At 43.8% G+C, this 12,597-nt stretch overlaps 1 protein-coding gene across 2 annotated transcripts in view; it reads left to right on the top strand.

Annotated features, from left to right (window-relative positions):
• ccdc157 (coiled-coil domain containing 157) overlaps positions 1–12,597 on the top strand; it is a 57,624-nt gene that overhangs the window by 40,617 nt on the left and 4,410 nt on the right. The window contains exons 7-10 of one of the 2 annotated variants that reach the window (XM_070887873.1): positions 6,265–6,441; positions 10,967–11,135; positions 11,616–11,755; positions 12,078–12,172. In XM_070887873.1, the coding sequence (XP_070743974.1) occupies positions 6,265–6,441; positions 10,967–11,135; positions 11,616–11,755; positions 12,078–12,172 (581 nt within the window). The remainder of the gene's footprint in view (positions 1–6,264; positions 6,442–10,966; positions 11,136–11,615; positions 11,756–12,077; positions 12,173–12,597) is intronic. The other variant, XM_070887874.1, reaches the window with a different exon arrangement.

Genomic DNA, 12,597 nt, shown 5'->3' on the forward strand with positions numbered 1-12,597 from the left:
CATCCAAGCCTTTGTTACCTCTAGACTTGACTATTCCAACGCACTCCTGGCTGGCCTCCCACATTCTACCCTACGTAAACTAGAGGTTATCCAAAACTCGGCTGCCCGTGTCCTAACTCGCACCAAGTCCCGCTCACCCATCACCCCTGTGCTCACTGACCAACATTGGCTTCCGGTTAAGCAACGCCTCGCTTTCAAAATTCTCATCCTTATTTTCAAATCCCTCCATGGCCTCGCCCCTCCCTATCTCTGTAATCTCCTTCAGCAGCCCCCCTCCCCCCGCCCGAGATGTTTGTGCTCCTCTAATGCTGCCCTCGTTAGCATTCTTGATTATAATCGCTCAACCATTGGTGGCCGTGCCTTCTGTTGCCTAGGCCCCAAGCTCTGTTACACCCTGCCTAAACTTCTCCACCTCTCCACCCCTCTTTCCTCCTTCAAGACACTCCTTAAAACATACCTCTTTGACCAAGCTTTTGGTCACCTGCGCTAATTTCTACTTATGCGGATTGGTGTCAAACTTTTATCGCATAATACTCCCATGAAGCGCCTTTGGACATTTCACTACGTTAAAGGCGCTATACAAATACAAGTTGTTGTTGTTATAAAAACTCTATCCCTTTCTTCCAGTCACTTGCCACATTTGCTCTGATAGCTTTGCTTTCCACGCCAGAGTTTCTAAAATGTCCCCCTTTTCCTCATCCTCTACAGTGACACTTGACTCTGCCACCTCATTTCTTGGGTCTCTACTTTTACTCTCTTCCCATCTCTGACAACAACAGGGAGCCCCTTGACTTCATCTTCTACCTTTGTATTCATCAGATCATCTGTCATTTCTGCTAGCTCAAACATGATCTCCTCACCAAGAACATTTTGCCGACCCTCTGCTTTCTAAAGGGCTGGTCGTTCTATAATACCCTTGTTCACTCTTCTATCACTTCTACCTCCCCGCTGGAACCTTCCCATTCAAACCAAAAACATGCAAAACTGTCCATTTATCTCCTTCTACATTGCTGTCCAGAGCCTCAAATACTCCTTCTATTTGAGATAGCAATTCATGGATACTTCCTCTAATCTAGTGTACTGCATTTGCTGCTCACTGTTTCATCTAAACAACATCAACAACAATAAATTCTATTTATAGTGCCTTTAATGAGGAAAACGTTCCAAAGCACTTCAGAGGCATAATCAATTAAAAAAAATCTCCTCTACAGTGGGGAGATGAAATGCAGATTAGGTGATTACTTCACTGAACATCTTTGTACTATCTGAACGTGACCTTGATCTCCCTGTGACCTGCCCTTTAACTTACATTTGCTTTCCCAATCTGACCTGTCTTTGGTGTCCTGCACTTAACTGAAGCTCACCGCCAGTTTCAGCAACAGTACCTTAGTTTTCTACTGTGTTCTGAAAATTGTCTATAGTAATTTCAGACCTAGTTATATCTCCTACTTTCTTTACAGCTGGGGTGCTTGTGATGTGGGATGGGTTTGCTGGTATTCAGGGAGAGGGGAGTAGTGTTGATGTTTGGGATGGAGACTGCGATAGTAGTGGGAGGTCTGAGCAAGTGATGTTGATCTACCTTTCCTTGGGATTAGCACTTGGCAGCGTTTTCTGCTTTCATTTTGGATCTGCTGCATTTGCAACCTTTTTTCCTCTTTCTCATCTTGGCTGTGTCATCTTCTCCCATGTCATTTAATCCTCCACTATATGCACATTCTTTTGTCCCTTTTATGTCCATGACTGATGATTGTTTATACGGTTTTCTATTAAGCAGTTTGCTAACTTAACCCATTTACACCCTCTCTGTGATTGGCAGTACTGTTGATTTTTTCCTTTTCCCCCTACCCTCAATCTTTTCCAACCTTACTAAAATGGCTGCTTACCTTTTAGTCTTCAGTTCTGATGATCGGTTTGCACCTGGAATGCCATATCCTGTTTTCTCTTTTAAGATGCTGACTCCCTGAATTGTATTTACAACATTTTCTGTTTTTATTTCACATTTCCATTATTTACAGTTTTTTCCTTTATCCTCGCACCTATTGGGACTAGTGCCATGGGTGGTCCAATAACATACTCAGTAGATATAAGCGATGATATCCACATATTGATCCATAAAATATACCCCAATATCACTGCTAATTAATTCACACCAAAAAATTGTTTTTTCTACATTAAAGGGGCTATGATAAATGCAAGTTGTTGCTATCTGTTTCTGTCCCCTAACCAGACTAATAGCTCTTCAGTGTGCTTCGAGGCTGTGGTACATCTTAAAGTTGAAATAATGTCGTATCAACCCTTCACTGTTTTATTATGTTGTAAACCATTTGCATTTTACTATTTGCTTACAACAACTTGCATTTATAGCGTCTAACATAAAAAAAAAAATCCCAAGGTGCTTCAAAGAGCCATGTGGAAAAAGCAGACACTAAGCTATGGGGGAAGATTGTAGGGTAACCAAAATAATGGTCAAAGAGGTAGGTTTTAAGGAACATCTTAAAGGAAGAAGGAGGTGAAGAGACAGGGGGCTTGAGGGAATTCCAGATTGTGAGACCTAGGCAGTTGAAGGCATCAGTGATGGGATTTTGGGTTAAGATGGTTGCCCAAGAAGCTGGAGTCAGAGGAACAGAGAGTTTGGGGGTATGTGGTAGAACTGGAGTAGATCATGGGCGTGGCGGGGTCGCAGGGAGGGAAGGCTATTGAGACCTTGAAACACAAGTTTGAGAATTTTAAATCTGTGGTGTTTGGGGGACTGGGAGGTAATATAGATCCATGAGGTCTTGGGAGGGTGATGGAGAGGGGTGGGGGGAGAATGATGGCTTTACAGGATTTGGTGCAGGATATGGCCAGCAGAGCCTCAATTTATGAAGGGTGCAGGATGGGAGGCCAACCAAGAGAGCAGTGGAGTAATGAAGTTTGAAAGTGATAAATATTTGTGAGCGGTTAATGGGCTGGGGGCAGGAGCAGAGGCATGCAAAGTTGTAGAGATGGTAGTTGGCAATCTTTGTAAAAGAGCATATAGGGTCAGAAGCTCAGTCAAACAGGACAACCAAGTTGTGAACAATCTGGTTAAGCCGAAGACAGAAGGAAGGGGATGGAATCAGTGATAAGTGCATAGAGCTTGTGCTGGGGGCTGAAGATAATTGTTTCAGTCTTCCCAATGTTTAACTGGAAGAAGTTATGGATCATAGTGACGGAGTTGACAAGGCAGAGCTGGGTGTAATTGGTATACATGTGGAAGCTAACCCCACGTCTAATGATGATATCAAGGGGAACCATGTAAATGGAAAGGAGAGCAAAGATGGATCCTTAGAGAACTCTGGAGCTGATGCTGCAGGGATGGAAAGAGACACCATTACTAAAGATGTTCTGGTTATAATCTGACAGGTAAGAGTGGAACCGCTGCAGTCCATGTAGTGAAGGTACTCCCATAGTACTGACTTTGTTGTAGTATTTTGGTACAACCGAGTGGCTTGCTAGGCCATTTCAGAGAGCAGTTAAGAGTTAATCACATTGCTGTGGGTCAGGAGTCACATATAGGTCAGACCGGGTAAGGATGACAGATTTCCTTCCCTAAAGGACATTAGTGAACCAGTTGGATTTTTACAGTAGTTTCATGGTCACTGGTACTGACACTAGCTTTTTGGCCCCAAGTTTCCACATGATTTGCTCCTGATTTTTTAGGAGCAACTGGTGTAGAACGGAGTATCTTAGAAATCGGAATTCTCGTCATTTAGTTTGCTCCAGTTCTAGTCAGTTAGAACAGTTTCACTTTGGAACAGAATTTTTTTTTCCAAAAGGGGGCGTGTCCGGCCACTTACGCCTGTTTTCAAAGTTTCGTCAGTGAAAACTTACTCCAAACTAACTTAGAATGGAGTAAGTGAAGATTTTTGTACGCTCGAAAAAACCTTGTCTACACTTTAGAAAATCAGGCGTAGGTTACAAATCAGGCATAGGGAATGGTGGGGGGGGGTTTAAAGGGAAGTTTACAAATATTAAACACTTCAGTTTTACAAATAAAGAGCCATCATCAATAATAAATGATAAATACATCAATAAATCAACCAATAAATCAATCAAAAGAAATTAATAAGAAATAATTTTTTTTTTTAAATCAATAAATAAAACATTTTCTACTTACCGACTGCAGCACCGGGAGCCCTCCAACAGCGTGCTGGGATGCCCCACCCAGTGTGTCTCTGTCAGTGTCTCTATCTCTGTCTGTCTGTGTGTGTCTCTCATTCTCTGTCTGTCAGTGTCTGTGTTTCTGATAGCGAGGGGAGGGAGAGGAGGGGGGGTAGAGGGAGAGAGGGGGGAGCAGAGAGGGGGAAGGGGGAGGGATGGGGAGAAGGGGATAAAAAGGGAGGGATGGGGGAGAAGGGGATAAAGGGGAGAAGAGGGGAGAAAGGAGATGGGGGGAGAAAGGAGATGGGGGGAGAAAGGAGATGGGGGGAAAAAGGAGATGGGGGGAAAAAGGAGATGGGGGGAAAAAGGAGATGGGGGGAAAAAGGAGATGGGGGGAAAAAGGAGATGGGGGGAAAAAGGAGATGGGGGGAAAAAGGAGATGGGGGGGGTGGGGGGGGAAAGGAGATGGGTGAGGGAGGCTGAACGGGCCGGGCCCGAGACTTTGGGCAGGGCCCGTCCCCAGCACCAGATTTACAGGAAGGTGGCGTTGGGTCGGGTTGGGGGGGGGGGTGGTGGGAGGGAGGTCGGTTTGGTTCGGTTCGGGTCGGGGGGAGGGAGGTCAGGTCGGATCCATTCCGGGGGCGGGGGGAGTCGGGTCGGGGTCGGTGTCGGGTCCGGTCCAGAGGCGGGGGGAGCGGGAGTCGGGTCGGGTCCAATCGGGGGGGGGGGGGGGGGGGAAACGGGAGTCGGGTCGGGGGAGTGGGGTCGGTGGGAGAAGCGGGAGTCAGGTCGGTGTCGGGTCTGGTCCGGGGGGGGGCGGGGGGGAGCGGGAGTCGGGTCGGTGTAGGGTCCGGTCCGGAGGCGGGAAGCGGGAGTCGGGTCGGGAGGAAGCAGGAGCTGGCCGTGGGAGGAGCCTTATTCATGCAGCCCCAGTGAGGCCATTCGGCCAGGGGCTGCGTGCTTCGGCCCCTCCCACACAGTTTTGGGCGCCTGGAGCTACTGAACATGCGTGCCCACTGTAGCGCGCATGTGCAGAGGTCTGGGCACTGTTTTCGGCGCAGGGACCTGGCTCCGCCCCCTACAGCTCGTGCTGCGCTGAGGGCCAGAGGACCTGCAGGGAGGTGGAGAATCTGGAGGTTTTTTTTAGGCGCACTTTGTGGCGCGAAAAACGGGCGTCCAGGTCAGGACTGCGCTGTTCTAGGCGCGGCTCGAAACTTGGGCCCAATGATTCCAGATTTATTTAATTAACTGAATTTAAATCCTCTGACTGCGGTGGTGGGATTTGAACTCACGTCTCTTGATTATTAGTTCAGGCCTCTGGATTACTAGTCCAGTAACATAACCACTATGCAACCATATCCCTTAATGGCAGAGAGGCAGGTTGGCTGTGTTGAAGGCTGCAGAGAGGCTGGAGGGCATTCACCATAGTTAGTCATATAGTATGTTGATCCTGACTTTGGTTATGTTTGCATTGGTGCTATGGGAGAGGCAGAAACTGGATTGGAGGAATTCCAACTGGGAGTTGCTGGAGAGATGGGCATGCATCTGGGAAGCAACAACACATCTAAAAAGCTTGGAGAGGAAAGGGAGGTTAGAGATGTGGTGGTAGTTTGTGATTATAAATGTTTGAGGGTGGATTTTTTGAGGAGGGGTTGATGACAACAGTTTTGAAAAGGAGAATGTGTCTGAGGATAGAGAATGTCAGTTAGCATGGGAGTCAGGAAGGAAAGTGGGAATGAGATGATCTTGGAGAAGGCAGGGAGATGGGAGATTAACTAGAGAGAGATAGGGGTTCAGGGCTAGAATTGGAGAACTGGCTGGAGATTTGGCTTGGTGGGAAAAGGAAGGGATTAAAACAACAGACAGATGGACTTTATCTTGCTTATACCAAGAAAGAAACATTATGGCTATCATCTAATGGCCTGATAGAATATAGTTTTCTTCTGAGAGCAGGGAATAATAATACATTTTGTAATACCCTTCCTACAACAACAACACAGCCTGAATATATTCACAAGGTAACCATTACAAAGTATTGTTAACTGGAAAGAAGATATGGCTCAGATTTTATAAAAGGGCATTTTAAGAATGCCGAGAAAAACATTTGTGGTTTTAATTGTGTTTTTTTTTTAATTAATTAAGTCACTGAAAGCTAAGATTAAAACTCTGCTACAACGAGTTGATGATCTGGATGAAGAACGTGAAGAGCTGAACACTAGATTAGCCGAGTCTGAGGCTGGAATAGGCCAGTTGGAGGAACAGCTGAAGACAGTCAATGTAGAGAAAAGCAATCTACAGGACCAACTCCAAGAACAACAGGTGGGTGCTTAGAGCGTGAGGACGTTTTTAACAATGCTGAAGGTCTTCCAGGTAGTAAACTGCAAATACTGACTTCTTCACATGGACTGTTTTTTCTGTCATTTTTTAAAGTTATTTTCTCTGAATGAGCCGATGGGTTGGATTCTTGCTCTTGGTCCTCTGCACTACTGCTGTATAGCTAACTTCAGGAGTTGTGCAGTCATGACTGGGGTGACTAACATTTGGATATTTCCCTCCTTTCTGTGTGGAAGCATTTGGATTTTACTTGATGTCTCCCAGAATGGCTTGGGAATTATGAAGATGATCCCACATACTACTCTGTGGTATAGTGTCCTCCAGCTCCAATGCATTGCGCCACAATGGCATCGCTACAGGTATATGAAATCTTAGGAAATTGACCAGGAGTAAAGCTGTACTTTAATCTCCCTGCAACAGCAACAATAACTTGCATTTATATAGCGCCTTTAACGTAGAAAAACATCCCAATGCTTGGTTAAAGAGATGCATTTTAAAGAGAGTCTTTAGGATTTGATAAGGATCCGCACCACAGATTATTAGCAAAAATAAAAGTGCATGGATTTGAAGGTAACTTTGGGACATGGGTTGGTAATTGGTTGGGAGATAGAAGAGAGAGAGTAGGCATAAAGAGGATGTACTCTGATTGGCACAATGTGACAAGTGGTGCTCCCAGGGTTCTGTACTGGGGTCTCCGCTTTGCACCATTGTCCATAATTTGCAGTCAGCGACGAAGCAAAGGCGTCGCCGTTGGCCTCGAAGAAAGCTGTCCACAGCGATCTCGCGATCTCTGTGGCGAGAAGATTGCTTTTTCGATGTTCAATTTATTTCAGCACTCTGTAATGGGAATTCCTAGTGCGATGCTGTAGTGACCTTCAACAAGCTGCCTAAGAAACCAATCACTTTGCAGAATTCTCAGACAGGAACCCAGGAAATGAGAAGCTGATTTTATCTGGACTTTTAAAAAATGTTACAGAGCACAAAATAAAGATTTGGACTCTCATATGGAGTAAGCTGAAATATCATGAATAAACTTTAAAAAAACTTTTTTTTTGTTTTTTTTAAAATTTTAATTTTTATCATATTGAAGAAATTTGACACTCCACAAAATTTGAGCCAGGCAGGGAGGCTTCAATAAGGAACAAAATATCATCTTTGCGTTCAAGTTTCAGTCAAAGCCAGGATGTCCGTTCACTCATTGACAATAAGGTTGTGGATGGCAAGGGCCTTGTTTGTGAATGATCAGATATTCTGGAGGGAAATGTGGAGAACAGTGCTGGTTGCTGATCTGCCGGCAGAATCTAATGGCAGAAATGAAAGATGGCATGACTGGATGACAGGAAGGGGTTGAAACAGTGGAGTAGCGCCTGAGCACAGATAAAAGTAATGGGCTTAGCCATTTTCCAACACAGTCGGACAGATAACCTCTCAGGTTCTACCAAAATGAGTCTACAGCCATCTGCTGATAGGTTCACTGGAGCATATGATTACAGAGCACATCATGAAAACCTGTGGGCTAGACCATAACCGAAGACAGCCCTCTTGTGCAATACACCTTGTGGTCTATCATCATGGCATATCTTCTAAATAAATGAAAACAAAAGTGCACAACTTTTGGCAAGAGCTCTTACTTGCCAAAAAAACAGCCATGGACGACGAAAGAGGAAAGGGACAGCATAAAACTAAAAGAAAAAGCATACAAAAATGCAAAAAATAGCATGGATCCTGGCGAATGGGAAAGATACATAGAACAGCAAAGGGTCACAAAACAGATAGTAAGAGCTACAAAAAGGAGTATGAAAAGAAACTTGCAAGGGATATCAAAATCAATACGAAGAATTTTTATAATTACAGTAGGGAAGAGAGAGTAGTCAGGAGCAATGTTGCTGCCTTAAAAACTGAAAGCAGTGATATTGTCAGCGATAATAAAGAAATGGCGGGCATGTTAAATAATTACTTTGCATCAGTATTTACAATTGAAGAGATTAGCATGCCAGAAATCCCAAGGATACTAATATAGAATCGGGCAAGGGACTCAATAAAATTAACACAAGTAAAATAGAAAGAAAGACTTGGATTTTATATAGTGCCTTTCACGACCACCGGGTGTCTCAAATCACTCTACAGCCAATGAAGTACTTTTGGAGTGTAGTCACTGTTGTAATGAAGGAACTGCTCCTCTGACTGTCCCATGAAGTCCGGATTTTTTTGATCTTCCCACCGCTCCAGCCTCGCACTCCAAACTGCTCCTTTGACTGTCTCATGCAGTCGGGCTTTTTTTAGTTGTTTTGGAGGTCGGAAGCGGCGAGGAGCGGAGGTTGCGACCGGTGAGGTCTGGAGATCGGAAGCGGAGAGGACGGACGAGGCACGGAAGAGGGGAGAGGTCGGAGCACAGAAGTGGAGCAGGGTGGACAAGACCAAGGGAAGGTGCAGCACGGGCCAATAGCGAGGCTGTAAGGTCGTGAGGCTTACATTGCATACTATGAATTCCACGTAGAGAGGTGTCCTGTGGGAAGGAGGAAGGAAGAACAGTAGGAGTACGTTTAAATTTGTGTGTATGTATTGGCACATGCGGCGGAGCCTGGTCTCCAGTCGTCTTGGATCCCCGTTCCACTGGACCAAGACCGTGCTCCATCAAGCCCGTGTAGTGGCTGGTGTGCAATGGGCTTGATGGAGCACGGTCTTGGTCCAGTTAAAAAATTCACGGACAGGCATCTTCCACCATTTAAAATGAGTTCGTCAGTCACTTGATTACTCACTTTTAGTGTGGAAGGAAGCAAGTCATCCTCGACCCCGAGGGACTGCCTATGATGATGATGATGAATGTAGGAAATAATGGCACGAAAGATTGACAAATCCCTAGGACAGATGGTTTCCATCCCAGGGTTTTAAAGGATGTACGTGAGTACATTGCAGATGCCCTAACTATAATCTTCCAAAGTTCTTTAGATGCAAGAACCATTCCTTTAGACTGGAAAATGGCACACGTCTATTTAAGAATGGTGAAAGAATTATAGACCAAATAACTTAACATCTGTTGTCAGGCAATTGCTTGAGTTTATAATTAAGGCTAGGGTGACTGAACACCTCGCAAATTATCAGTTGATCAAAGAGAAATTTATGGAGTTGTGAATGGTCGGTTATGCCTGACAAACTTGATGGAATTTCTTTGAAGAGGTGACTAAGTAGTGGAGAGGGTAATGTCTACGAATGTTATTTATATGGACTTGGAGAAGGCATTTGACAAAGTCCCATATAAGAGACTGTTATCTAAGGTCGAAGCCCACAGAATTGAGGGCAAATTATTGACCTGGTAAGGAAATTGGCCGAGCAGCCGGAGACAGAGTAGGAATAATGGGTAGGTACTCAAATTGGCAGGATTTGACTAGTGGTGTCCTGCAGGGGTCTGTGTTAAGCCCTCACCTATTCACTGTTTATTAACAACTTGGGATAGAAAGCCACATATCCAAATTTGCCGATGACACAAAGATAGGCGGCATTGTATGCAGTGTAGATGAAAGCATAACATTACAAAGGAATATTTATAGATTAAGTGAATGGGTAAAAACTGTGGCAAATGGATTTCAGTGTAAGCAAGTGTGAAATCATTCACTTTGGACCGAAAATGACTAGAAAAAGGGTACTTTCTAAATGGCGAAAAGCTAAAAACAGTGGATGCCCAAAGAGACTTGGGGGTGCAGGTACATAGATCATTAAAATCTCATGAACAACTGCAGAACATAATCAGAAAGGCTAATGGGATGCTGGCCTTTATATCTCGAGGACTAGAATACAAAGGGGTAGAAGTTATGCTGTAGCTATACAAAACCCCGGTTAGACCACACCTGGAGTACTGTGAGCAGTTCCGAGCACCACACCTTAGGAAGGATATATTGGCCTTGGAGGTAGTGCAGTGTAGGTTTACCAGAATGAAACCTGGACTTCAAGGGTTAAGTTACGAGGAGAGATTACACAAAATTAGGATTGTATTCTCTAGAATTTAGAAGTGATCTGATCGATATTAAGGGGAACAGATCGGGCAGATAGAGAGAAACTATTTCCGTTGGTGGGGAGTCGAGGACTAGGGGGCATAGTCTAAAAATTAGAGGCAGACCTTTCAGGAGTGAAATTAGGAAACACTTCTACTCAAAGTGTGGTAGAAGTTTGCAACTCTCTAACAATGCTAGATCAATTGTTAATTTTAAATCTGAGATAGCTTTTTGTTAACCAAGGTATTAAGGGATATGGGCCAAAGGCAGGGAAATGGAGTTAGGTCGCAGATCAGCCATGATCTCATTGAATGACGGAACGGGTTTGAAGGGCTGAATGGCTGACTCCTGTTCCTATGTTCATGACCTAATTTCATTCACATATTGCTGTTACACAAAGGTAATCAGGATCTAGAATTTGTTACAATCTGCAAAATGCATATCCACCCCTGGATAAGCTTTGTTCCTGCTCAAGTACAATTCAGACAAAAGCTAATTTTGTTTTTCTTTTCTTATTACAGCATCAAACAGAACAGCTACAGCAAGAAAAACATGGTCTGGAGAAATCCATGACTGAGCTAAAAAAAAATCTGTCCCTGCTAGAGAGCCAGGTTGAAGAATACAAGGAGCAGCGGAGTCTTCTAGTGGCTTTCCCTGACTTAAACATGCCACCTGAAACACAGTGTGAGAGTAAGAAATTTATATCCTTTTAACATTTTGTATTAATCTAAATTATTCTTTTTGTATTAAGAACACAGTAGGAGCAGGAGTAGACCATTCAGCCCTTTGAGCCTGCTCTGCCATTCAATAAGATCATGGCTGATGGTTAGCTGCACAAAATGAACATCTACTGAAAATGTTAGAATAACGGTATTCAAAATGACACTGTTGCATTGTCTGTTATCTCTGTTGCTTTAACTAAGAAAACCTTTTATCATGAGATACAAACAGCTGTTAAGCAATTTAGGACACAACAGGCTATCTTATTGTAAAAGTAGTTTCAAATCCAAACCTGCAACATCTACATTCTAAAAGGACAAGGACAACAGGCGCGACTGGGACATATATATATGTGTGTAATATGATACAAGTTGTGTTTACCATCAGTTAACTTTCACTTATGTTTAGAATGTGCTTGCAATTTATCAGATGTGATATTGCTTCTCATAGGCACAGGTGACATTGCACTGGACATGGAGAAACAGTTACAAGCAAACAGCTTGCGTATCAATATTTTGGAAGAGGAGAACTCTCGATTGAGAAGCACCCTCACAAAGCTGCAGGAAACTACAAAACAAGGAGCTATTAAGGTGAGATTCAACCGGAATGAAACAGCTAAACCCTTCAGCCTCCTTTCCTTATATTTTACCTAGTTCCATAACTAATGAAGTATTATAGCTGAGGGTATCAGCAGAGCCAAACCACAGGAAAGCCTCCTCCTATTTTGAGGTGGTGCTGTACCCTCACTGGCAGTGTTTATTTTGAGCAGAAATTATTTCTTGGCATGATACTGGTAATGTTTGTAATTAAACATGGTGAAATGATATGCACAACATAAAAATTATTCAATTTAGACTTCATGTGAATCTTTGGTGTTAATTCATGTACAGTAATTTTTCCTCATTGTTTTAGCTCATTCCTCAGACAAAACTTTGGGCATCCTCGGGGCTGCCAGAAGATGGACCAAAACGCGATGGCAGTGCAGGGCGGAATGGGCATAATACAGAGTAAGAGACCCACGTCCAAACTTTCCGTTTGTGTGGGGGGGTTGGGGGGGGAAAGAGGAGAAAGGGGGAAGACTTTTATTTGATTAGCATCAGTCCATATTAGTCCAGTCTAGGATCTGACTTTCCACGATACTTACTTAATCCCAGCTGTTAGCAAAATAGTAGTGTTGCTAACTAGTTTAAATAGATGAGGTATGAATATATATGAATACTGGAAAAGACGGATGAGTAGTCATAACCATACAAACCATCTGATATAAAATGCTTCTGTTGGACTTCACTTATTGGCTGACTTTTTACACTCCAGGAACAAACAAACTGGCATCATCTCAGCTAGTCATGCAAATCAGTATCAGGATAAAATTCTATACCCCCTCCTCAGTGAACTTGTGTTTATAACACAAAAGAAATTAGAAACTTGGGCT

This window comes from Pristiophorus japonicus, chromosome 8 (genome assembly GCF_044704955.1).
Source record: "Pristiophorus japonicus isolate sPriJap1 chromosome 8, sPriJap1.hap1, whole genome shotgun sequence".
NCBI lineage: Eukaryota > Metazoa > Chordata > Chondrichthyes > Pristiophoridae > Pristiophorus > Pristiophorus japonicus.